This window comes from Schistocerca americana, chromosome 1, assembly GCF_021461395.2.
Source record: "Schistocerca americana isolate TAMUIC-IGC-003095 chromosome 1, iqSchAmer2.1, whole genome shotgun sequence".
Taxonomy (NCBI): Eukaryota; Metazoa; Arthropoda; class Insecta; order Orthoptera; family Acrididae; genus Schistocerca; species Schistocerca americana.
In genome coordinates, this window is record NC_060119.1 from 1016154653 (window position 1) to 1016182542 (window position 27890).

Here is a 27890-nt window from a genome sequence, read left to right on the forward strand (position 1 = left end):
GTGACCTGAATAAAATTCTCCTCTTTTTAGGGCTCCGTATCCCAATCGGTGGAAACGAAACCCTTATAGGATCATTTCGTTGTCTGTGATTCTGTCTATCAGACTGTTAAGACCCCGCGTTCTCAGGGACGGGTAGAAGTGTCAAGTTGAAATTTATGTCGCGTATCGAGGGATACAGCACGTTAGGGACGCGAAAAATTTACGCTTCAAAGTCAATGCAGTCACAAGATACGGCGATATCTGGCACATATTTTTCCACTCGCAAATAGGTTCTAGAATCAGAGTAGTGACACACAAGTGATAAGAGGAGCAAGTGAACTGGCAACACTCTGACAGTGTAAGTTCCGTGGCTGAAATAATATGCCTATCGGATCTTCAGCGCTTTTTCAGGAGATCACGCGCTATCCGAAGATTTCCTCGCAATCGACTCTTTACTTGGATAAGTCGACCTACTTTCTAAAGAAGGCATAAAACTGGTTCCGTGATATATCTCAGAGATCCACTTGTTTAACTATATCGTTCGGTCGCCAATCAAAGACTGAAAGAGCACTGGAATATACCTATATTCTATATTATGCTTTGGAAGGATTGGTTTGTGGGAGTAGACTGAGAGGGAGAAGGAGATAAAAGATGATAGACGACATAAAGGGAAGAGGAAATTATGCAGACCTGAAGAGAATGGCAGAAGACCGGACAGACTGGAGAACTACCATGTGAAAACCTGCCATTTGGCAGAACACTTATGACGATGATTCATGCGGGGTGCAGAAGCCTACATTGAGCCCTTTATCCCACGCAGACCTTGATTTCATGCAGTTCCACAACCTATATGGTTGATATCGGCTACTTGCCGAAAGAGATTATACCACAGACGTTTCCTTGAACACCTCCAGAGTACAGAAATCAATTCAACACCAGACTTCGACTACATCAGCAGAGCAGAAGATAAAATCAACCGATTACTGTTCGCTTGCTCAAAGTGCATAAGGAATAGCGGTTTTTTTAAACTTGTGTTGCTTGAAAGTGTAGTTTTTTACAGCGATCAACTTACGTTTCCATATTACATCAATCAACGTGAGCTTGATCTGACAAAGAGACCCATATTTTTATACTTTTCATTTTCTGTCAGTCACTTTGTTTTCCACAATATGTCAACTAATCTATCTAAAGTTGTGTAAATGAAATTTCTTGTTAAACTTTTAATTTTAGAGTTACGTATCTCAATCGATAATAACAGAACCCTTATAGAATCACTTTTTTGTCTGTATGTCCAACTGTTGAAATCCCCGTTCCTCAGGAAAGGGCAGACGTATCAAGCTGAAATTCATTTCACGTACTAACATCTACACTCCCTTTGCTACGTAAAAAGTTGAAACTTCTAAGTCAATACACTCAATAGATACCGCCATTTATGTCACATATTTTGAGTCTCGAAAATTCACTCATCAAAACCTATAAGACACTTCCCGGTGACAAGTTTGGCAAAAAGCAAGGTTCCGCAATGTAACTATAGGAAAAATCCGAAAATTGTTAATTTATAATTATATCACACGAAAAAATATTATTGTCATTTGTTATCTGAATGTCTGTCCGTCTGTTAAGATCGGGTGTACCTATCAAGTTGAGCTTTATGTCACATACTGCGGTCTATAGTTCCTTGGCGGTGTAATATATGTAAGCTTCCATGTCAATGCAATCAAAAGACACGGCCAGTTATGTCGCATATTTTGATACTCGAAAAAGCACACATCAAAACCTGTAGGATACTTCCCGTCGGCCTAGAATCAAAACATTTGGCAAGAAGAAAGGCTACATGGTGCAATTCAAGGGAAAAAAGGAAATTGTTAACTTTTAATAATATCATAGAAAAAACGTTTTGTCATTTGTTATACGACTGTCTCTATCAGCCCATCCGTTAAGATGTCTTTTTCTCAGGAACGGGTAGACGTATCAAATTGAAATTTATATCAATACTAAGGTCTATGGTCGCTTGGTGGTGTAAAAACGTTAACCTTCTAAGTTAATGCAACCAAAAGATACATTTATGTCTCATATTTCGGTATTCACAAACTCACTCATTAAAACCTATAGGGAACTTTCTGTTGAGCTAGAGTCTTGTAATTTGGCAAAAAACAAGGTTTCAAAGTGGATTTAAAGGAAAAACATCAGATCATTCTTGATTTTTAACTGTATCACATGAAAAAAGTTTTCTTATTTCGTTTGTTATCGACTCCAAACTCAAAACTGAAACATTCCTGGATTGATGGATTAATGTCGATAGCAGACAAAAATCATCGAGATTCTCGATTCCTGGTGTTTTGGCTGTGCCCTCTTGTAGCGTTTTGTTTTGTAGTTCCTGGATGGATGAGGAGAGGGTGGTATAACAGGTGGGTGGCCAGTTTTCACTCACTACAACACAAAATGCATACGTGGTTAAGATAACTTTATTACAGGAACCAATTGAGTACTTATCTTCAATGACATCCAGTCTGAAGTTCTGTGGTTAACAGAAACCAAATAACATGTACTAATTCTGGAATCTTCTCCTTCTCCGTAAGACAACTAAATACAATGAATAACATTCCCCCACAGCTAGCTGAGCTGCGAGGCGACGACTATCACTGTGGAAGACTAGAGCACAGTGCGAAGTATTGAGGTGCAATGCGAACTGAGTTCCGATGCGGCGTGCTGAGGTACTAAGGTTGAGACAGTTCGGTTTTTTTTTTCTTTATTGGATTTCAATTTCCACCCCCCCACCCCCCACCCCCTCAGAGGGGGGAGGGGAGCGGGTTTGCAGTAGCGTAATATACTGCTCTGTCCTACAAACAAGAAAACAGGCGGTAAAACGGCGACATTGTAAAAAACTGTAAATTGGTGGTAAGTTGTGGAATTTAAAATATAAAAACACTGTGGTGACGATGCGGATGAAGAGACACAAGAAGTGACAGACACAATTAAAAAACATGGTGACAGTCTGGTTTCTGTTCGCACGAGATAGAAAACACAACTAGCGACAGTATGGCGGCTGTTCGGAACACTGACAGGGGACGCACTACAATGAACACTCACTTATAACAGCACTATACAGGTGACACGGCGGGAGATGGAGTAGGGGGAGGACCCGGACCTATGAGGGGGAAAAGGAGGGAGGAGAGGAAAAGATAAAAGAGGGAACCGATGGAGGGAGGGGACATAGAAAAAGGGGGGGCTAGGTGGTCACGAGAAGAAGTGGGAAAGGAACTGGAGGGGAGAGCAGAAAGGGCTCAGGGGAGAGAAGGGGGGCGGAGAGAGGGTAGATAGGGAAAAAAAACAGGATGGAAGGGGGGGAAGAGGGAGCCCAGGGAAAGGACTGAGGAAAGGAGGAGGAAGTGAGGATCAGAGTTGATAGGAGGGATAAATGGAGGGAGAGAGGGTATTATCCGGGAGGGGAAGTTGACAGAAGCCACCTTGGGAAAGGAAATGAAGGGTGTAGAGATGGAGGGTAGGGGGGACACAACAGTGAAGGTGTAGAAGATAGCGGGGATTGGAGAGGAGAGAAGCAACCAGGGGTTGAGGGGGGTCAAGGCAGCAGGAGGTGTAGAGCATGTTTGCGGAATAGGAGCAGATAGGGGAAAGGAATCAGGTCGTAGAGGATCCGCTCGGGGGACGAGAGGCGTATACGGAAGGCGAGGCGGAGTGCATGGCGCTCGAGGATCTAGAGGGACTTATAGAATTTGTGTGGGGGGGGGGGGGGGGGGCAACAGCTCGGTCGGTGGCGGCGGCCTAAATGAACGCTAACCAGGGGGTGTTATCGGCGCGTGGCCTGGGGGGGTGTCTTGGTCTTCTCTTGTCATAGGCGCACCTAGTTCGGCGCCTGCTATACAATGTGTCCCAGTGCTGACCAGTGTGCTGGCGAAGGCTTACGACAGCACACCCACTATGGCTGAGCTGTCTATATACGTAATTTAATTTGTACAGAACCTTCAGTGCATGGGTCCTACTCGCACCTCGCCAAATTTTATATTCCCCATACTATTTCAATCATTTTATCCACCGTTTAACTGGCTTAATTGCTTATAGTCTCCAGAGGCCAAAAAAAGATAATTTTGCGAAAGGCACATCTTTATCTGCAGGAAATTCTTAGGGCTGCAGGATCCGTCCTACGCTCTGTGTCCACTCTGTCAGTCCAAAAAGTTTCGAGGCTGCGTTCTCAAAAAATAAAGAAAAGTTAAAATTGTGATTTTAATGCTTCAGTTGTTCTACATAGTCTCCCCTGCTTGAGTACAATGCATGGATCACACAATCGCGTGAAACCATCAGAAAAGTCCTTCTTTGGTACGTTATTCGAATCGCGCGTCACATTGGCTTCAGTGTCGGTTTTGACCCTTAATGTGAATTTCTGCACTTGTTCGTCTTGTTGTAGATTCGTCACCCATGGAAAAGAACTGTCCGCGTTTTGGATTTCAATCAAGTCGTAGCAGGCATCCAAGTGTCGTTGTCTTGGTTCGGGAGTCAAGTTGTGCGCAACGAACTTTGCCATCACTTTGCTCTTCCTCCAAACATTCTGGAGAATGTCTTGAACGCTTGACTCAGAAATGTTGCTCCATTACGGTTTGTGACACAACAACGCTGGCGCACTGCTCCTCGCACGTCTACTATTTAATACTCTACGGTCACAACTGACGGGTTCAATGCACATCTGTTGTTTACAGTTATTAATTCAAGCTGTCAGCGTTGTTACGGCGCTTACGTCGCTTATACGCCAGGAATAAAATCAGTCTCGCAACTTTTTGCGAGGACACTGTATAAAAATTGACACAGGCGCACTTCAGCTAAGAAAGGATTGCACTGGTAGCGTTACTGAATGTTAAGTGCAAACGTAAGTCATTTTGATATTCAACGACATTATGACAGCATTTTTTTTATTCGCAATACCTATTCTTAAGTATTATTTTATTTTTAAGACAAGTGGAATTCCATTCACTGCTTACCACAGGTAAAGCAAATGAGATGCTGAGAGTCATCGGGCCCAAAGTACAGAAACATAGTATTGAGAAAAATAGATGGTCTGAAAATCAGATTTATAGACAAACAACCAGTCTCACAGGTCTCAACTGTTTTTTAACCAAGTCTCAACATTCTGTACTTCCTATGAAAAAAAATCTATCGACTTTATGTTATGAAATGTTAATTAATATTCAATACTGCATTTGTTGTTAGCGTTAATCCACAAAATTTCCATGTACAGGCTAGTGATAACAAGGTCTTTTTACAGTTGTAAAGTTTCTAACTAATGTGAAAATAAACCCGAACGTAAAAAACAGGTACCAAAAGCACCACATACGCAGTTATGACCCATTCTAATATGGTCCTCGTTGTCATCAATTACGTGAATCACGTTCTGCGGCATGAGGTTCAGATAAAGCTTTCAAAAATTTTGGTAACATTTTCGAAGAACAGCGATCTTGTAAGCTACGTAAAATTAGTGAAAAACAGTCTAGATCGCAATGGTTTATAAAACAATTTTAATCTATAAACCATTGCGATCTAGACTGTTTTTGACTAATTTTATGAGATAAAAATCCCGATGTACCTCCGATTATGAAGTACTACTACGACGTACATGATGCAAACGCTAAATTATGTTCTGTACCCTAGATAACTAGCGAGCAGTGAAGAGCAACAAAATTATACCTTGTGCTTTGGGTCGTTACGGAAATGAGCATCCAAGAAATGAATGAGACAGCTTTCCGTGGGTGTTGTACAATGTGAGGCTACAGATATAGACAAAGCTGGTTCATCTTAAGATCAACAGATAGAAGGAGCATCCATACACGCTAAAACCTCAGAATCGATGACATTGCGTTTTAAGCCCTTATGGTTCTCAACGCTTCAATTGACTGGCCTCAATACAGTTTGGATGTGTTAAAGCAACAGAAACATAGAAATATCTCTATATTATAAAGTATGCATTACCACTAAGGGTCACTGAAAAACTTGCAATAGCTATAGTGACAAATATCTAAATAAATGGACTTCTTGTCTGTTATGTCTGATTTTAATCTGACATTAAGGGTGAGTTCTTGTTTAATCAGATTAAATTTTAAAAAAATAGAAATATCTATAAAATCCTTACATGTCAAACGTAACAGTATCCCATAGAAATAAAAGCTGCTTACCAAATGCGCGTTGGTGAGCGATACGCAGTCTATTATCTTATCACACCGATGCAAATACACACAATAGCCTTGAGGTTAAAATAACGTGTATGGTTCCCGAACACAGACTACCAAAAATTTTTATAGCCCTGTAACACTGACTCACTTGATGTTCATGTCACTTTTCAAAAAATCTCTTAATGACGTAATTACGTGGATACAGCCGTGTGCTGAAATCGTCAGGAAATCTCGCATGTTATTGTCAGAATGCACAACTGATGTCACGCAAGGATATGCCATGTAGGGCCACTCCAGAAATACTAGTTTCGAATTTAGGAGTCACGCATATGTATCATGAAACAAGTGTGGAACGAAATTTAGAAACCGTATTACTACGGAACTGTAATATAAAAAAACTCAAATGAGAATTAAAATAATGAGATAAATTAATGCAGAATTAAACTCATCTAAAGAAAAATATGAAGAACACCCGAAAATCAAGGGGAACGGTTTCATGAGATGGCCACAGAGGCCCCCCATCCCTGCAGGACACAGCAAGCGCTAAAGCTACAATGATGGTCATCATGGAAGGCACCTTTCAGATGATATGGTATAGTAGTAGTAATAGTAGTAGTTTTATTCGTCCGTATATCTCTTTTACACGGATACTGGACATGTCTTGGTACTGCAAAGAACGAAACCATGCGGCTATGTAGTGCGTTAAGTAATAAGCTATGAACCTGGCTATATGTTGCAGTGAGCAATTTGTTGCACTCATATTGAGAATAAATTTTACGTCGTGTGCTTTATTACTCGCTCTTTGGACAAACCATGTATGTAGCTATCGGTTAAAATGCTATCTGGCTTCTACTCCCACATGAATTATCCATTTTGGGTCGTAACTAAATCAATGACAGTTACTCTTTACAAAAGCCAAGTTGACTTCCCTTCGTGTTGGGGAACCGAATACTTGGACGTCTTTCAAAGTTCATGTGACCTGATCTTATGAGTACTTATCTTCAGAAATTTGAAACATTTTCCAGTGATCAATGCAAAGTTTTCGATGTTTCCACGTAAAGTGCTGTTTTAGCGTCTGTACCCTACTTGTACAACAGCAAATGAAATGTTTTCGTTGAAAAGAAATTTATAATGCCCAATAATTTGTCTGTAAAATAAATATATTTCGTAGCTACATGGTGATTTTTTTCTTATACTTCTTTATATTTTCTTTGTGCGATGACGATTTCATGTTCATTTAACTTTATGCTAATGCTCAAGGTTTTCACAGTGTATGGCTATGTGCAGAAGGTCAGTGTAAGAATATATAAATTAAAACTAATACTATTAGTACATAAATACATAAAATATTGTTTAAATAGATGGAAAAATAGGATGCTGTTTAAATGACACTCTCTTTGAAGAACGTAGCCATATTCTCCACGTTCATACTCTACCTCAGCCCTAAGACATTAGTTTTTGTTGTAATTTAAGCTACGGTCACTTGTGATTCTCTCTATCTTCGCCAATTACATTGAAAAATATCTTCACATAGCTTCGCCTTTCATAATGAACGTAAAAATGTTTCTCCGGTCTCGACAATGCTAATCAAAAGAAGTACGAAATACTGGGCTGGTGGCAAAAGCCGCTAACGGGTGGTAATTTTTCCCTCTACATATAGAGGTTCACATCCGTGATAGTTGTGCCCAAACGCCCATACAAATGCGGTAGTGCTGAATTCTTATTACTGACACCTTTACGCGTTGCTCTTTCCACACCGCTATGTAGATCATGGCACACTGTAACCATAAGTGTTTATTTCTTATTAAAGAACAGCCTCATACAGAAAAAAGTCTACATTCAAGATCCTTCTGAAGCACTTGTTGTCTTAATAGAACTGCATTTGAATGAAATCGTTGACGTGTTACTTCGAAAACAAAGGTAATATATCTGATATACCATATCCGTTTATTTAAAATTTGTGACCGTTACTGAAGTACTTTTTCATACTGAACAGTTTTTTAACAATCAGTGTCACAAAGTTACAGTTTCTAACAGTCAAATTAGTAATAAAGGATGGAACTTTGTTTTTACTTTGTGCGGGACTCATCAACACGCACGCCGCAAAGACACGAATGCCACACCAATACCTTACCTAAATGTCAGTGCTTATATGCCCGCATTGCATATAAGCTGCAACAATACCTTGTACCTTATGCTATTTACTGTGGCAAGGGCGAAATAAGCTGTCAGTGTTGAAATTTACTTCCTCATTCATTCTGAGTAATAGTCTCGAATTGTCAAGTAGTCAGCAGTGGCAATGACAAGCGCTAATTCTCAGCACATTCAGTGCATAAATCAGCCTTGAATAAGCATGGCGACTCCATCACGTGTCAAATAACGTAGTTTTAACGAGAGAAGTAAAATTGGAAACCTAATGGTACCTCCCGTCTACAAAGATATTTGACGACTTTCAAGAGAATTCATTATCATCTCACACACTCATTTTGTAGTGACAGCTCGACTGACAGAGATGGATAACACAACCACCACATTATATTTATTAATATCGCTCTAAACTTGGGAACAGGGAAATGAAAAAAAAATAATCAAGCTATTTCGCTATGATAACATCCATCCTGACAGTAAGCATCCGTAGCGTAATCTATTTTCTTCAGTTCACTTTTTAAAAACGCTTTTGTTCCAAACGGGTTTCTGTACACGAAGACATGCCATTTCGCTGAAACTGAATTCTTTTACTCTTTGCGTATTTTCGTTGATTCTGTGAGTAAAAGTATTTTGCTGGCACAGAACACCAATCCGAATCGTTGCCTATAGTGGACAGTAAGCCAGCAGTTGTGCTATTCGAACACGCCTGACGGACCGACAAAAACTGTCGCAGTATTTCTTTGCCGAAATTCTCCTCACGCACTTCTCTCTTCATTTGCAGTTAACTGGATGCCAGTCTTATTGTTCTCATGTTTCGATTAGTATAATTTTTGCTTATACGGTTTTTCTGTGGTGCACACTCTTTTCCGCCAACAGAACGACTGCTCGCTCGAGTTCAGCCAATAGTGCAGCTGATCATAGACACGCCCATTATTTTGCAATTTGATTTTCAATTTGACAGCTGTATGAGGCTCTAAATGGACACCTGGATTTCATATACTTTGCCTGATGCCTTCTGCCCACTATCCAGACGACAAGAATAACATTAGTTCTATGTGCTCCTCACATCTACATATACGTGATTACTCTGCTATTCACAATAAAGTGCCTGGCAGAGGGTTCAATGAACCACCTTCAAGCTGTGTCTCAACCGTTCCACTCTCAAACGGCATGCGGGAAAAACGAGCACTTAAATTTTTCCGTGCGAGCCCTGATTTCTCTAACTTTATCGTGATGGTCATTTCTCCCTATGTAGGTGGGTGCCAACAGAATGTTTTCGCAATCGCAGGAGAAAACTGGTGATTGAAATTTCATGAGAAGATCCCGTCGCAACGAAAAAGCCTCTGTTTCAATGATTGCCACTCCAATTCACGTATCATGTCTGTGACACTATCTCTCCTATTGTGCGATAATGCAAAACGAGGTGCCCTTCTTCGTACTTTTTCGATGTCATCCGTCAGTCCCACCTGATGCGGATCTAACACCGCACAGCAATACTCCAGGATAGGGCGGACAAGCGTGGTGTAAGCAGTCTCTTTAGTAGACCTGTTGCACCTTCTAAGTGTTCTGCCAATGAATCGCAGTCTTTGGTTTGCTCTACCCACAATATAATCTATGTGATCGTTCCAATTTAGGTTATTTGTAACTGTAATCCCTCAGTATGTAGTTGAATTTACAGTCTTCAGATTTGTGTGACTTATCGCATAATCGAAATTTAGCTGATTTCTTTTAATACTCATACGAATAACTTCACACTTTTCCTTATTCAGGGTCAATTGCCACTTTTCGCAGCATGCAGATATGTTATCTAAATCATTCTGCAAGTCGTTTTGATCATCTGATGACTTTACAAGACGGTAAATGACAGCATCATCTGCAAACAATCTACGACGGCTACTCAGATTGTCTCCTATGTCGTTAACATAGATCAGGAACAATAGAGGGCCTATAACACTTCCTTGGGGAACGCCGGATATTACTTCTGTTTTACTCGATGACTTTCCGTCTATTACTACGAACTGTGACCTTTCTGACAGGAAATCACGAATCCAGTCGCACAACTCAGGCGATGCTCCGTAGGCACGCAGTTTGGTTAGAAGACGCCTGTGAGGAACGGTGTCGAAAGCCTTCTGGAAATGTAAAAATATGGAATCAATTTTACATCCCCTGTCGATAACAATTATTACTTCATGAGTATAAAGAGCTAGTTGTGTTTCACAAGAACGATATTTTCTGAAACTGTGCTGACTATGTGTTAATAAATCGTTTTCTTCGAGGTACTTCATAACGTTCGAATACAGTATATGTTCCAAACCCTACTGCAAATCGACGTTACTGATATAGGCCTGTAATTCAGCGGATTACAACTACTTCCATTTTTGGGTATTGGTGTGACTTGAGCAGTTTTCCAGTCTTTAGGTACGGATCTTCCTGTGAGCGAGTGGTTGTATATAATTGCTAAATATGGAGCTATTTTATCAGCATACTCTGAAAGAAACCTGACTGGTATACAATCTGGACCGGAGCCCTTGCCTTTATTAAGATATTTAAGCTGCTTTGCTACGCCGCAGGATATCTACTTCTATGATTATCATCTTGGCAGTTGTTATTGATTGGAATTCAGGAATATTTACTTCATCTTCTTTGGTGAAGGAGTTTCGGAAAACCGTGTTTAATAGCTCTGCTTTAGTGGCACTGTCATCAGTGACTTCACCGTTGTTATTGCGCAGTGAAGGTATTGATTGCGTCCTGCCACTGGTATGCTTTATGTATGACCAGAATCTCTTTGGGTTTTCTGCCAGATTTCGAGACAGATTTCGTTGTGTAAATTATTAAAAGCATCTCGCATTGAAGTACGCACCATATTTAGAACTTCTGTAAAACTTTGCCAATCTTGGGGATTTTGCGTTCTTTTAAATTTGGCATGCTTTTTTCGTTGCTTCTGCAACAACGATCTGACACGTTTTGTGTACCATGGGGGATCAGTACCATCATTTATTAATTTATGTGGTATATATCTCTCAAGTGCTGTCGATACTATCTCTTTGAAAACATTCGACAACTTTTCTACGCTTACGTGATCAGATCGGAAGGAGTGAAGTGCATTTTTATCAGCTTTTTTAAATAGATATACTTTTCGCAACCATTTACGCTTCGAGTGGGCTCATGAACTAATTGTTCAAAATAATTTTCTGCGAAAGCATTCAGTACAATTATGAATGGCGTTTTATGTCTGTAGTCGGCTTTAAACGTATAAGTTTTCCAGCATATCGAGGGTAGATTAAAGTCACCAATGACTATAATTGTGTTAAACATACTGAATTCATTGCTTTCCAATGAGAAAATAATGATCAGAAGTTATTTAAAGGCGAATTTTATTTTATCTTTCAAGAACACAGTACATGAAACACCAAATGATCTGTTAATGCGAAAAATACCGAATTTCATCTTGTTTTGGAGTCTACGTCAATCTATACGTCCACCTATAAAAACCAGAGTTCTGGTCAGTTACTGATCAGAGGAAGACAAAGGCATACGACGACCAATTAAACCAAGTCTGGGAAAGCACTGTTTTGTTCCAATCTACCTTCTGGCAGAGGACAGCTTCACGTATTGTAAATTTAGTCGTTAATGCTATTTGGCGTTGAATGATTATCTGTTAAACATCTTGTATACAATAGTTGCATGATGAGACGTGCCCAATGTCCTTATTGCACTCCTGAGCACCGTACTACTAGACATACTCCCTCCAAAGATTTCCAGTGAATGCATAACACTCGACAACTCGTTGTCCTGTTGCAGGCAGGACGTTCGGCGGGCCCAGCAAACGGAGAACTACTCACACCTGCAGAAGTTCTACATGCGCACCTTCGAAACTTTCGCCGAGATCTGTGCGCTTTTCAAGGTAAGCCAGTCAGCTGCACTACTGCCAGGAAACATTTGCTGTTTCACGTGTGCTACACTACTTCTGTAATGAATGTGAAACAAGGGGCTAACTAATTCTGAAACACAGGACGCCATCACTGTTTCCACTTCATTGGTTAACTGTCTGAGCCGGTCGGAAACAAGACTCCCTAGAAACTACGCGATGGATTTTTGTCCCAATTTTTATAGCCAGTAGTGGAAAATAGGCAATGAGGTATCAAATCGACAAGCGTGAGATCTGGTTTTGCAAGAAAAGGTTTAATTGCTTGAAAGTAATCAGTGTAATTAAGAGACACTCAAATAGTAGTTTGATGAAATTTTTTGTAGGAATTTTCATAGCCAAACCATGAGTGCAAAATGGACAAATGAAGTATTAAAATGACCAGGGTCAGGTCTAATTTTGCAGAAACAGATTTGAGTAAGAAAGAAAGAAAGAAAGAAAATATATTAGAGAAACACTTGACACGCCGATGAATGATGCCTGAAACCATGTACAGTAATTCAGATGGCGACTGAGAATTTAAAGTTTGAGTAAGAATTTTAAAATTTTAAAGAACAGTAGAGGATATTTTTTGGTGGAACTTTAAATTATCAGTAAGGACATCATCTGATGTACATGATTCTAGCATCATTCCAAGGCACGTCAAATGCTTCTCTAACGAAATTTTTTCCTTATTTTTAGACAAATGACTTCAGACGACATTTCGCCTCTTTTCAATTTTTTTGTTTGTTTTATAATTAGTTTTGATTTTGGCTTTGTCGCATTGTTTGTTTGGGACTCGGCTTTAAACTGGACAGCAAGTTCAATCGTGTTGTGTTATTAACTGTTGTGGGTTGAGTATCCTGAAGGGCTAAGAGGGAATTCCAGTTTCCCCTTCACCTAGCTGTCCGTAAGTCAACATTTTTTTTAAATAATTAGACAAAATTAAAGTTGTTCCAGATAAACGTTGATACAGCACATCATTAAAATTCACAGAAGTGCAGTACACGATTATCATGGCGAAGCACTTCACCATTGAGAGAGACATGAACTTCCAGATCGTGTGTCATCCAGCCGACCGAAAGAAAAGAAAATCTTAACATCTAAAAGCATTTCTGCTCTCATCTTCTTTCTTCATTATTCGTAGTTCCAGTTATGTGAGAAATTATATTTAGTATCCGAGAACAGAGACAGAATAACAGAGATGATTTGGGAAACATTAGCCATCGATAAGTCATCTAAAAAGAAGCGAAATCTTCAAGTTTCTTTTTTTAGGCGTACTTGTTATCTTGTATAATTATCGTTTCCCACCACCGTGTCCTCCAATGTCATAGTTCACATATTGGTTCTGTATCAACATAGCAAATACATCCCAGACTTTTCGTTTGTTTCAAACATATTTTTATACATCATGTAACATTTGTTGCTAAACTCCAATAACAGTTTTTATTATCAGTTACAGCATTTACTCTTTTTTGTGTTTTTTTGGGAATTAATGTGTCGAATACAACATTACTTTGATCTCCTTTTATGTAACTTCCACAGTGTATAGCATGGTAGTAATTAGTTAGCAAATAATTATCAAGTAGTGCGCATTATTCTTTTTTTTATAAATTCGAGCATTTCTTACGTTACAATCCTGAATAAGTATTTTTCTTAGTACTTCACTTCTAAAAGTAGTAACACGATATAATGTGAGGTATTTTCAAATTGTGAATCGATAAGGGTCCTAATAAAGCGTGTGTGTGAACATGCCTTTAGTGGTAGTTTACCATCTGTCTGTTTCTCACCTCTGGCATAATCAGTGCATTGATCACTGAAAAAAGTGCAGCTGGCAACCTACTTCATGGAAGCACAGTGTTTCAGAATCACAAAAATGGTTTCGAATGTTCTCGATGTGTGAATATTCGACTTCGAGTCTGAAGTTTCGAGACGGATTCCGTAGTCGAGTTCCCACAATTCACCTGTCACACGACTGAAGGTCCGGCGACGTTGCTGTCCATCGGACATCATCAGCAGAACTTTTTTGTGCTACAGGAGGCCTTACTTCTTACACCCAACATCGATTCGGATTCTCCACCTAGCATGGACGTAGACATGTCAGAGGTACTGACAAGGGGGATCACGGATTTACTTCCGACTTTTTACACTTTTAGTAGGCAATTAAAACAACATAATGTGCAAATAGTAAGGTGAACTTCCGAGGAAATCGCAAAAGAAGTTTTACGCTTCCATTGTGTGACTTATGTACCTGTGCGAAGATTCTGGTCGTAAGAAATCGTCGAACTGACGTGTCGTACAGCGCACTGGAACATAGTATGGCGCACTGTCAACGCGGTAACGCTAGATTCAGGCGTACGTTCGATCTGGTACTGACTGTGAACAGAAAAAAAATTACTTGAGAGAGACTCCACAGGGTGCATCTTGCGGATTCGCCTTTATGTGTGAACTGCAACGTCCCATATAGTACTAGGGACAGAAAGTTGGCTGAAACCAGACGTAAACAGTAATGAAATCCTAAACTCAGATTGGAATGTATACCGCAGAGACAGGCTGGACAGTGAAGGGGGAGGCGTGTTTATAGCGATAAGAAGTGCAATAGTATCAAAGGAAATTGACGGAGATCCTAAATGTGAAATGATTTTGGTGAAGGTCACGGTTAAAGCAGGCTCAGACATGGTAATTGGATGTCTCTATAGGCCCCCTGGCTCAGCACCTGTTGTGGCTGAGCACCTGAAGGATAGTTTGGAAAATATTTCGAGTAGATTTCCCTACCATGTTATAGTTCTGGGCGGAGATTTTAATTTGCCGGATATAGACAGGGAGACTCAAACGTTCATAACGGGTGGCAGGGACAAAGAATCCAGCGAAATTTTTTAAAGTGCTTTATCTGAAAACTACCTTGAGCAGTTAATCAGAGAACCGACTCGTGACGATAACGTATTAGACCTTCTAGTGGCAAACAGACCCGAACTATTTGAAACAGTTAACGCAGAACAGGAAATCAGCGATCATAAAACGGTTACGGCATCGATGATTTCAGCCGTAAATAGAAATATTAAAAAGGGTAGGAAGATTTTTCTGTTTAGCAAAAGTGACAAAAAGCAGATTTCAGAGTACTTGAAGGCTCAACACAAAAGTTTTGTCTCAAGTACAGACAGTGTTGAGGATCAGTGGACAAAGTTCAAAACCATCGTACATTATGCGTTAGATGAGTATGTGCCAAGCAAGATCGTAAGAGATGGAAAAGAGCCACCGTGGTACAACAACCGAGTTAGGAAACTGCTGCGGAAGCAAAGGGAACTTCAGAGCAAACATAAACATAGACAAAGCCTTGCAGACAAACAAAAATTACGCGAAGCGAAATGTAGTGTGAGGAGGGCTATGCGAGAGGCGTTCAATGAATTCGAAAGTAAAGTTCTATGTACTGACTTGGCAGAAAATCCTAAGAAATTTTGGTCTTATGTCTAAGCGGTAGGTGGATCAAAACAAGATGTCCAGATATTCTGTGACCAAAATGGTACTGAAACAGAGGATGACAGACTAAAGGCCGAAATACTAAATGTCTTTTTCCAAAGTTGTTTCACAGAGGAAGACTGCACTGTAGTTTCTTCTCTAGATTGTCGCACAGATGACAAAATGGTAGATATCGAAATAGACGAGAGAGGGATAGAGAAACAATTAAAATCGCTCAAAAGAGGAAAGGCCGCTGGACCTGATGGGATACCAGTTCGATTTTACACAGAGTACGCGAAGGAACTAGCCCCCCTTCTTGCAGCGGTGTACCGTAGGTCTCTAGAAGAGCGTAGCGTTCCAAAGGGTTGGAAAAGGGCACAGGTCATCCCCGTTTTCAAGAATGGACGTCGAACAGATGTGCAGAACTATAGACCTATATCTCTAACGTCGATCAGTTGTAGAATTTTGGAACACGTATTATATTCGAGTATAACGACTTTTCTGGAGACTAGAAATCTACTCTGTAGGAATCAGAATGGGTTTCGAAAAAGACGGTCATGTGAAACCCAGCTCGCGCTATTCGTCCACGAGACTAAGAGGGCCATAGACACGGGTTCACAGGTAGATGCCGTGTTTCTTGACTTCCGCAAGGCGTTCGATACAGTTCCCCACAGTCGTTTAATGAACAAAGTGAGAGCATATGGACTATCAGACCAACTGTGTGATTGGATTGAGGAGTTCCTAGATAACAGAACGCAGCATGTCATTCTCAATGGAGAGCAGTCTTCCGACGTAAGAGTGATTTCAGGTGTGCCGCAGGGGAGTGCAATAGGACCGTTGCTATTCACAATATACATCGGAAGTTCACTGAGGCTTTTTGCAGATGATGCTGTGGTGTAATGTTTGACGAAGTGAAACTGTGTATTTACCGCCAGCTTTGAACACTTGTTCGACTAAAAACACACGTTCTTCAATGGTTAGCATTTTAACAGTGACAAAAACGAAACAAATGAACAAATGAACTAAGCTTGGGAATGGCAATTGAATCTCAATGTAGACAAGTGTAATGTGCTGCGAATACATAGACAGATAGATCCCTTATCATTTAGCTACAAAATAGCAGGTCAGCAACTGGAAGCAGTTAATACCATAAATTATCTGGGAGTACGCATTAGGAGTGATTTAAAATGGAATGATCATATTAAGTTGATCGTCGGTAAAGCAGATGCCAGACTGAGATTCATTGGAAGAATCCTAAGGAAATGCAATCCGAAAACAAAGGAAGTAGGTTACAGTACACTTGTTCGCCCACTGCCTGAATACTACTCACCAGTGTGGGATCCGTACCAAATAGGGATGATAGAAGAGACAGAGAAGATGCAACGGAGAGCAGCGCGCTTCGTTAATCGCGAAAGCGTTACGGAGATGACAGATAAACTCCAGTGGAAGACTCTGCAGGAGAGACTCTCAGTAGCTCGGTACGGGCTTTTGTTGAAGTCTCGAGAACATACCTTCACCGAAGAGTCAAGCAGTATATTGCTCCCTCCTACGTATATCTCGCGAAGAGACCATGAGGATAAAATCAGAGAGATTAGAGCCACACAGAAGCATACCGACAATCCTTCTTTCACGAACAATACGAGACTGGAATAGAAGGGAGAACCGATAAAGGAACTCAGGGTACCCTCCGCCACACACCGTCAGGTGGCTTGCGGACTATGGATGTAGATGTAGATGTAGACGAACACCGGCTACATTGTGGGCCGGAGGAAGAGATCTGGTATTTTGTGCGTCAAATTTTGGCTCTCTTTTTAAGGATGTCGCCCGCTTATGTCGATTCCCACACTCTCCTCTACCCGGACGCTGTTTATTACCTGATGAAGAAACACAACGGTGTCATAGGACTCATGGATTTTTGGAACTATTTAAACGATCGTCATTGTGCTGTTGTGAAGACCCAAAGTACAGTCAATACTTCTCGGACTTCTTGCGGCGCATCTTTCACGATCCGCCCCGTAGCTGGATTATTCAACGCAGGAGATAAATTTGATACATTCACACAAGGAGATGAGCAGATAACAGTACCTGCACGACATTACGTGAAGACATGCCATGAAAACCGACCGAGGTGGTGCTGTGGATAGCGCACTGAGTACGCCTTCTGGAGGACGAAGGTTCAAACCCGCGTCCGGCCGTCCTGATTTAGCCTTTCCGTGATTTCACTAAATTGCTTCAGGCAGATGCCGGGATGGTTCCTTGGGAAGGGTACAGCCGACATCGTTCCCTGTCCTCCCCTAATCCGTTGGGACCGATGACCTCGCTGATTGGTCCCCTTTCCCAAATCAACCAACTAACCACGCCATGGAAATGAGGCGGCAGCGACCGTCGAGTATCGACCGCATGTGCTTGTTACAGAAGTGTGTCTTTGTGTGTGTTTTTCTTTTTTTTCAGAGACAAATCATGGAAAAGGCGTATTTATTTTTTGTCAGTGAATAAATGAATATTCTCCTGTGACCATTTACTCCTTGCATATGTTCGTGTTTGGCGACGGAGACATTGTGGCGAGGCCCCTGCCAACTTTTCCCCCGAGACCATTCCTTATATTCCTTTACCCTATGAAAACGAAATGGTTAGCGTTCGCGCTACGCAAGAAGGTCGTGTTCGAGGCGACGGTTCAAATCTCGCTAACGCTTGTGCTTTAATCTATATTTTTTCGTTACTGGTCACATTATTTAATTTATATGATATTTGAGAGGTAATATAATGGAACTTCCTGCCAGATTAAAACTGTGTGCTGGACCAAGACTCGAACTCGGGACCTTTGCCGTCCTCAAAGCTTTACTTCCGCCAGTACCTCGTCTCCTATCCTTTCTTTCAGGAGTGCTAGTTCTGCAAGGTTCGCACGAGAGCTTCTGTGAAGTTTGGAAGGTAGGAGACGAGGTACTGGCAGAAGTAAACCTGTGAGGACGGGGCGTGAGTCTTGCTTGGGTAGCTCAGTTGGTAGAGCACTTGCCCGCGAAAGGCAAAGGTCCCGAGTTCGAGTCTCTGTCCGGCACACAGTTTTAATCTGCCAGGAAGTTTCATATCAGCGCACACTCCGCTGCAGAGTGAAAATCTCATTCAGGTAATATAATGAAATAACCTGCATGCATTTTCACGAATTTGTAGTGAATTTCATATGTTATTTTACAATTTACTGCTTGTTACTAAATTTTCAAGGCGAGAGACAGGCTCGGAATGACCAAGTCAAACCTGTATAAATAACGATGCGAATGACGTTATTTACAATCAGTAGTATATTAAGTCACAGTGTGCCAGACCACAAGAGTAATGTACAATTATTCGACATATGTACTCTCAACATCATACGTTGCAGGATGGTTTTTGTCAAAGGGATATGGAAAATTTAAACTGCAACATCATGCAAGTACACACGTTTTTTTTTCATTGTATTATCTCTCAAATGGTTCAAATGGATCTGAGTACTATGGGACTCGATATCTGAGGACATCAGTCTCCTAGAACTTGTTGTTGTTGTTGTTGTTGTTGTCTTCAGTCCCGAGACTGGTTTGATGCAGCTCTCCATGCTACTCTATCCTGTGCAAGCTTCTTCATCTCCCAGTACCTACTGCAACCTACATCCTTCTGAATCTGCTTAGTGTATTCATCTCGTGGTCTCCCTCAACGATTTTTACCCTCCACGCTGCCCTCCAATACTAAATTGGTGATCCATTGATGCCTCAGAACATGTCCCACCAACCGATCCCTTGTTCTAAGCAAGGTGTGCCATCAGTAGTTCCAATGGAATGTTGTCTACTCCCGGAGCCTTATTTCGACGCAGGTCTTTCAGTGCTCTGTCAAACTCTTCTCGCAGTATCGTATCTCCCATTTCATCTTCATCTACATCCTCCTCCATTTCCATAATATTGTCCTCTAGTACATCGCCCTTGTATAGACCCTCTATATACTCCTTCCATCTTTCTGCTTTCCCTTCTTTGCTTAGAACTGGATTACCATCTGAGCTCTAGATATTCATACAAGTGGCTCTCTTTTCTCCAAAGGTCTCTTTAATTTTCCTGTAGGCAGTATCTATCTTACCCCTAGTGAGATAAGCCTCTACATCCTTACATTTGTCCTCTAGTCATCCCTGCTTAGCCATTTTGCACTTCCTGTCGATCTCATTTTTGAGACGTTTGTATTGCCTTTTGCCTGCCTCATTTATTGCGTTTTTATATTTTCTCCTTTCATCAATTAAATTCAATATTTCTTCTGTACCCAAGGATTTCTACTAGCCCTCGTCTTTTTACCTACTTGATCCTCTGCTGCCTTCACTACTTCATCCCTCAGAGCTACCCATTCTTCTTTTACTGTATTTCTTTCCCCCATTCCTGTCAATTGTTCCCTTATGCTCTACCTGACACTCTGTACAACCTCTGGTTTAGTCAGTTTATCCAGGTCCCATCTCCTTAAATTCCCACCTTTTTGCAGTTTCTTCAGTTTTAATCTACAGTTCATAGATCTTAGAACTACTTAAACCTAACTAACCTAAGGACATGTCACACATCCATGCCCGATGCAGGATTCGAACCTGCGACCGTAGCGGTCGCGCGGTTCCAGACTGAAGTGGCTAGAACCGCTCGGCCACACCGGCCGGCTATCTCTCAAATGTCATATAAATTAAATAATATGAGCGGTGATGAAAAAAATAGATTAATAATTAAGTTTGAGCAAGAGTCGGACCGTCGCCTAACACAAGTTCGTCTTACGAAACTCGAACGCTAACCAGTCTTTTTTATCTCATATTGTTCGTTGCATTTGTTCAGGACGGACGTGCTATGGCATCCGTTCAAGTTCATCGTTGATCCATTCACTCAGTTTTTTATCGAACACTCTGGGTTACCATTCCGGCGTCCACTTGACCACCATGTGCGGCCTCTACGTACAGATACGTAAGCCACATAATAGACGCTTGAAACTTCTGTTGCGATTTTCATGGAATTACCAAAGTAGTCCACCTTACTACTTGCACGCTATGTTGTTTTGATAACATATTAAAGGTGTACAAAAGCACTCCGTCTTCAGGTCACAAGTGGCCCATCTGGACCATCCGATCGCCGTGTCTTCCTCAGTTGAGGATGCTGATAGGAGGGGCGTGTGGGCAGCACACCGCTCTCCCGGTCGTTACGATGGTTTTCTTTGACTGGAGCCTCTGGTATTCGGTCGAGCACCTCCTCAAATGGCATCACGAGGCTCAGTACACCCCGAAAATGGCAACAGCGCATGGCGGCCTGGATGGTCACCCATCCAAGTGCCGGCCACGCCCGACATAGCTTAACGTCAGTGATCTCACGGAAACCGGTGTATCCACTACGACAAGCCCGTTGCCAAAGTTGTACAAAGTCTGAAGTAAATCTGTGATCCCAACGTCTTGAGCTCCCCTTGTAAGACTACGGGCGGCGGCTGAGAGTCTCCGTCGTGGAAGGGGAGCCACCACCGAGAAATGCGCGTCTGGTGGCGCCATCCGGTGGCGACTTTTCGCCGGTGATCCTGTGGCCCGGGCTCACAGTACACTCAATCCTTGCTGTGCTTCGTTGCTGTTCGTATCGCGCCACTGCACAGCCAAGTTGACTTTGTTTTCGGTCTCGGTTGATCTCGAACTTTGTATTGCTACACCGGCTTTGCTACGTCCCGGACTTGTTAGTGCTTCGTTGACTTCGTGAACTCAGTCCGTTGCGGACTTACGGGAACGTATGTTAGTTTACCTGTGGTTCGGCGTTCCCACCGGACAAGTGACGATAGACAGTTTGTATGCGTCACGCACGATAGAAAATTAGCAAATCTCAGATTTTGAGTGTGAGCACTTGCGGCTGCTCAGGTTCTTGCCCGCGAGCAGAGCAGTTGCGGCGTACTGGCAAGTGACGGAAATACACTGTGCAGTCACGAAGAAGCGCCAGCTATGAAATAGGAGAGGGTCAGTTACGGCAGGGATGCCATCTAATAGCAGCAATGGAGCTGCGTAGCGCCGACAGTGTCTTCTCAATTCGCGTTTCAGTCCGCCGTGGCCGTGTTATTCTTTTTTTAAAAAGAAAAAAAGAAAAAAGAAAAAAAGATGGGTTCATAATGTGTTTACTATATTACCAAGTCGCTGCGGTCATAGACTGTGCGGCTGGTCCCGACGGAGGTTCGACTCCTCACTCGGCATGGGTGTGTGTGTGTTTGTCCTTAGGATAATTTAGGTTAAGTAGTGTGTAAGCTTAGGGACTGTTGACGTTAACAGTTAAGTCCCAAAAGATTTCGCACACTTTTTTTTACTGTATCACCAGACAGTGAAGAGTTTTAAGAAGTTGTTTACAAAAAAACATGTCAGCTGTGTTTTGTAAGTATTACTCGACCACGATATTACTGCACCTTGGAGTGTAGGCGCTTCGATCAGCTTATCGAGAGTTTTTATCGTGACGTTCCACCAGGACGCGATGAAGGATTTGATATTATATTCACAGCTGACCTGAAAGCATTCACAGTGCGATGTGTTTTCCTTAGTCACCGCTGTACTTGTTTACTGTGACGTCACCGCATGTTTGCGATAGCGGCCACGGGAGGCCAAGTGCAGTAATATCGTGGTCGCGTAGTACGAGTCCACAGTCAACACGAATTTCCTGAAAGAAGCCATTTTCCTTGTCAGCAGTTGTTTTATTCAATTAGCTAAATTCGTACAACGAGCTTCAGCACAGTAAAAACTCTTATGTATATAGCATGATATATTTCACACTTCATTGTGGGGAAAACAACTTGCAATGGCGTTCGTAGTGATAAGAATATCGCGCAAATATTTAAAGAAAGTCGTTTTTATGAGTCACTAACGTATAAACTGCAATAACAATTTTATATTGCCAGATGATTATCGTTTTGATCGAAACTGATGTGAACTAATAGTTTTATCAGCAGCTCTTGGTGTTACATAAAAATTACTTCCTTTAAATTTCACTTTAGTTTGTTTATGGTTCTAGTTAGAATGCTCATTAATGGCGGGTAAACATATGTCATCATTTCTTACCCTCACCCTAAGAGATAACTTAGGAAGTTTCTTACTTTGCATTGCAATATGGAATACGTACTTAATGATACGAGCCTGCTCACTCGTGTATCCGTTCTCTCAGTTCCTGTTTCGTACTCTACTTTTATTTATTTTTCTGCAGTTGTTACCACACACTGAGCAACCAACTTTTCTAACTTCATTATCTTTCGTTTTTTCTATTCGTACCTCAATTCTTGTCATTGCTTCTCTTCCTCCTTCTCCTCTTCCTTATTGCTGTTGTTGTTGTTCTTCTTCTTCTTATTCATCTTCTTCCTCTTCTTGTGCAGCAGTCCAATATCTCAGAAACCAGTTTCGGGTATACACCCAGGCGTGAGTGTATAGCGGGCAGAATACATAAGTGACGTGAACCCCCTTGACAATTCGATAGCATAAGTAGCACCTTAAGACAGAGGTGAGCTACATCTACAGAGTACATATTTCTGTTTCTCCCTATACAACGTTTCCACACGGCGGGCATGTTTATCATGTGACTTGTCTGTGCCATTGATCGGAATGATGATGGGTTAAATACATGTTAACAATCACAATAATAATAATAATAAATGTGCTTTCGTGAGATGAGCCAATTTGGATGAATAGCCCAGAAAATTGAAAGAACATGGGTTTTTCTTGTTTCCAGGATATCATGTGACGTAATGTATCCGACTCAAGTACTCACTATGGTGGCAACGGATATTGTATGACGTGTCATTCCTGCAGTATAGCTGTAGTCACATCCTTAAGGTGTCCTGGTCTTGTGTTGTTGATTGTAAGGATCACATGTTAATTGTAGTGCGAGGGTTCTGTTATTTTGAACAGGTATACCAATGAGAGAAAGGGAGTCAGTGAAAGATGACTCTAGCGCATTGAAATGCGGCATGCGAATCGCTAACTTGAACTTCATACCTGACTAGCAGGACGGAAAGCTTAGTTTGTCTGAATAATACAGTCTACATCACAATTTTATTATATTATCTGTGACCAGTATCAGCGAATATAGACCATATTCACACCTAACAATTCTTCGCAGCAACTGTCGTAGGAATGACACGCCATGTAGTATCCACTGTTCAAATGCTTCAAATGGCTCTGAGCACTATGGGACTTAAAATCTGAGGTCATCAGTCCCCTAGAACTTAGAACTTTTTAAACCTAACTAACCTAAGGACATCACACACATCCATGCCTGAGGCAGGATTCGAACCTGCGACGTGGCGGTCGCGCGGTTCCAGACTGAAGTGCCTAGAACCGCTCGGCCACTCAGGCCGGCAGTATCCACTGTCACCACAGTCAGTACTGACTACAGATACAATATGTCACATGATATCGAAGAAACAGAAAACCCTATGCTCTTTTGAAATTTCAGGGCTATTCATCCAAACTGGCTCATCTCGCACGAGCACTTTTATGGTTATTCTTAGTATTATTGGAACGTTAAGCAGCAACTGTTGTACGCTCTCAAATGACAAGTTACTCAGACAGTGACAGTATACGGACCACTGTAATTTCTCCACAATATCATAATCATCTCTTTTTAAGGAAATTTGAACAATTTAACCTAGGGAGTTTGGTGAAGTTTTCAAATGTGTGTGAATTCCTAAGGGACCAAACAGCCGAGGTCGTCGGTCCCTAGACTTACACACTGCTTACACTAACTTATGCTAAGAACAAAACACACACACACGCACGCACACACACACACACACACACACACACACACACACATACACACACACACACACACACACACACACCCATGCCCAAGGGAGGACTCGAACTTCCGGTGGGAGGGGCCGCGCAATCCATGACATGGCACCCTTAACCTCGCGGCCACTACGCGCGGCGGAGTTTGGTGATTGGTATTTGTAATGTGCGTGCTCTGTTGGCTTTGACGAATGAATTCTGATGGTTCACCTTTTCTCCACTACCGAAATTCTTGACTGAATATTCCTATCTTAGTGGAGAGGAAATCTCTGTCGAGTTCAAAGAAGGGTTGGTCATAAACGTATTTAAAAAGAGAAGCAAGGATGACTGCGCGTATTATCGAGGTATTAAAGTTCTCAATTCTATATCGAGATGCTTAAAACTAGAATTGAAAGAGAAACTGAGGAAGTACGGGGTGTTCAAAAAGTCTCTCCGCAGTGCCATATGATCGTTAGCTGTGCGTGCCGTATGCCGCAGTGAAAATACCGAAATAAAAGTTATTAATTTATTGAATGTTCATTTTTACTTACATGTTTTCACATTAAATGTTGAAAGTGTCCCCCCTGTTGTTGAATACACAATTCAATTCGTCTAATCATGTTTCCCAACACAGGCTGTAACATTTCTTCTGTAACAGAAGCAGTGAAAATGGATATTGCAGTTTTCAATTCATCGATGGATTTTGGACGGTTTCGCTGCACCCCAGAAGAAAAATTCAGGTGGTGTCAGGTCAGGTGATCGTGGAGGCCAAAGTCCCTGTGAACTTATGCGCTCACCAAAAACATCAACAAGCAGTGACATTGAAACGCGAGCTGTAAGCGCGGTTGCACCATCTTGTTGAAAATAACCGTTCAGTATTTCACTTAACACAAGTTCTCTTATGAATGGGTACAGAATATCACTGCAGTATCGTTGTGCGGTTACTGTTTCGTAGAAAAATATGGGACTCACAATCTGACGTCTGTAAATAGCAATTCAAAGTCCTATTTTCACAGAATGAAGTAGTTCCTCATGAATACACAGTGGATTTGCATTACTCCACACACGCAAATTTTGCAAGTTCATGTATCCGGATAAATGAAGCCACGCCTCATCAATGAAAAACGTTTCATTAAGAATATCCCTTCCATTTTGTTGAACGAAATTTTTGAACCATTGACAATAATGCAGTCTCTTGCCATGATCAGTATTTTTCGTTCTTGCACAACTGTCGCTTTGTATGGGGAAAGTTCTAATTTTTTCCTTGCAACTGTGTGGGCCGTTCCGATACTAACAAAGATTTCCTGGGCGAGTTTTCTTACTGACTTGTTCGGACTCATGGACATTTTATCGGAAATATCAGACAAAACGCTAGGACGACCACTTCTCGGTGCATCTGTCACTAAACCCGTACTTCGAAATCTGTTAATCAAATCTCGCATAGTATCGCGATGTGGGAGTGTTGTCTGAATTAAATGTTTGACGAAGTGAAACTATGTATTTACCGCCAGCTTTGAACACTTGTTCGACTAAAAACACACGTTCTTCAATGGTTAGCATTTTAACAGTGACAAAAACGAAACAAACGAACAAATGAACTAAGCTTGGGAATGGCAATTGAATCTCAATGTAGACAAGTGTAATGTGCTGCGAATACATAGAAAGAAAGATCCCTTATCATTTAGCTACAATATAGCAGGTCAGCAACTGGAAGCAGTTAATTCCATAAATTATCTGGGAGTACGCATTAGGAGAGATTTAAAATGGAATGATCATATAAAGTTGATCGTCGTTAAAGCAGATGCCAGACTGAGTTTCATTGGAAGAATCCTAGGGAAATGCAATCCGAAAACAAAGGAAGTAGGTTACAGTACACTTGTTCGCCCACTGCTTGAATACTGCTCAGCAGTGTGGGATCCGTACCAGATAGGTTTGATAGAAGAGATAGAGAAGATCCAACGGAGAGCAGCGCGCTTCGTTACAGGATCATTTAGTAATCGAGAAAGCGTTACGGAGATGATAGATATACTGTAGTGGAAGACTCTGCAGGAGAGACGCTCAGTAGCTCGGTACGGGCTTTTGTTGAAGTTTCGAGAACATACCTTCACCGAGGAGTCAAGCAGTATATTGCTCCCTCCTACGTATATCTCGCAAAGAGACCATGAGGATGAAATCAGAGAGATTAGAGCCCACACAGAGGCATACCGACAGTCCTTCTTTCCACGAACAATACGAGACTGGAATAGAAGGGAGTACCGACAGAGGTACTCAAGGTACCCTCCGCCACACACTGTCAGGTGGCTTGCGGAGTATGAGTGTAGATGTAGATGTAGAACTTAAACGTTCGCGTCAGCACGTAACGACACACACCAACGATACTACTGACGTTGGCTGAGATAAACGAAACTGGAATGTTGGGAGAGTCCACTTGAAGGGAAGTAACCCGGGCAGGCGAACAATCACACGGCACGCGCGGCTAACAATCATATGTCACTGCGGAGAGACATTTTGAACACCCAGTAGAAGAACAGAGTGGCTTTCGGGCAAGGAGGTCTTGTATTGATAATATCTGCAGCATTAGACAGGTGACTGACAAGAGACTGGCACAAAACTTGGAGACGCACATGGTTTCTAGAGACTTGCAGAAGGCTTATGACAGTTCAAATGGTTCAAATGGCTCTGAGCACTATGGGACTTAACATCCATGGTCATCAGTCGCTTATGACAGTGTACCGCTTTCTTGGATGTGGGAAGTAATGAATAAGCAGAACATTCACAAATGTTATGCACAACGGGTTAGAAAGCTGTATTCAGATAACACTTGTTTCTTAATGCTGGGAAGTTACTATCACAGAAATTTAAGGTTAAAAGAGGGCAGAAAAGGACGCTGTTTAGCGTCTTATTTAAAATATTTTTAACGAAGCACTGAAGATTTGCAAAAGTGCAAAAATATGGGAATTAGCGTAGGTGATGACATCCTGTTCTCCCTGAATTTTGCCGACGATCAAGTCGTCTTCGCCGAGGAACAGGAGGATGTGTCTTATATGTTTGGAAGCTTAAAGAAGAATATGAGAAGTGGGGCATGAAAATTAACTTTGCGAAGTCTGAATACTTGGTTAGCGGAAGTATTGGAAGGGATCTTGTTATGGATGATGAATCTATAGTGAAGTGTAGTCGGTCTTATAAATATTTAGGGGCAATCATTTCGCATAAAGATGGAAGCAAAGAGGAAATAAAGCACACAGTAGGAAACGGAAAGACGGAAATTAAGCAGTTACACATTATCATCATTTGGAATAAAACTACGCCAAAAATATGAAAAGGAGGACATACAAAACTCTACTAGAGAGCATTGTCCTGTATGGTGCTAAGCCGTGGGAAGTCTCCAGGGTCATCGAGAAGAAATTTAAGGCAATGGAAATGAAACGTTGGAGACCGAGTTTTGAAGTAATAGGAAGAGACAAAATAA

The 27890-nt window shown here is 41.5% G+C and overlaps 1 protein-coding gene across 1 annotated transcript in view; it reads left to right on the forward strand.

Annotated features, from left to right (window-relative positions):
* LOC124596014 (probable E3 ubiquitin-protein ligase HECTD2) overlaps positions 1-27890 on the forward strand; it is a 381240-nt gene that overhangs the window by 121623 nt on the left and 231727 nt on the right. Inside the window, exon 5 of the mRNA XM_047134973.1 lies at positions 12105-12207. Within this exon, the coding sequence (XP_046990929.1) occupies positions 12105-12207 (103 nt within the window). The remainder of the gene's footprint in view (positions 1-12104; positions 12208-27890) is intronic.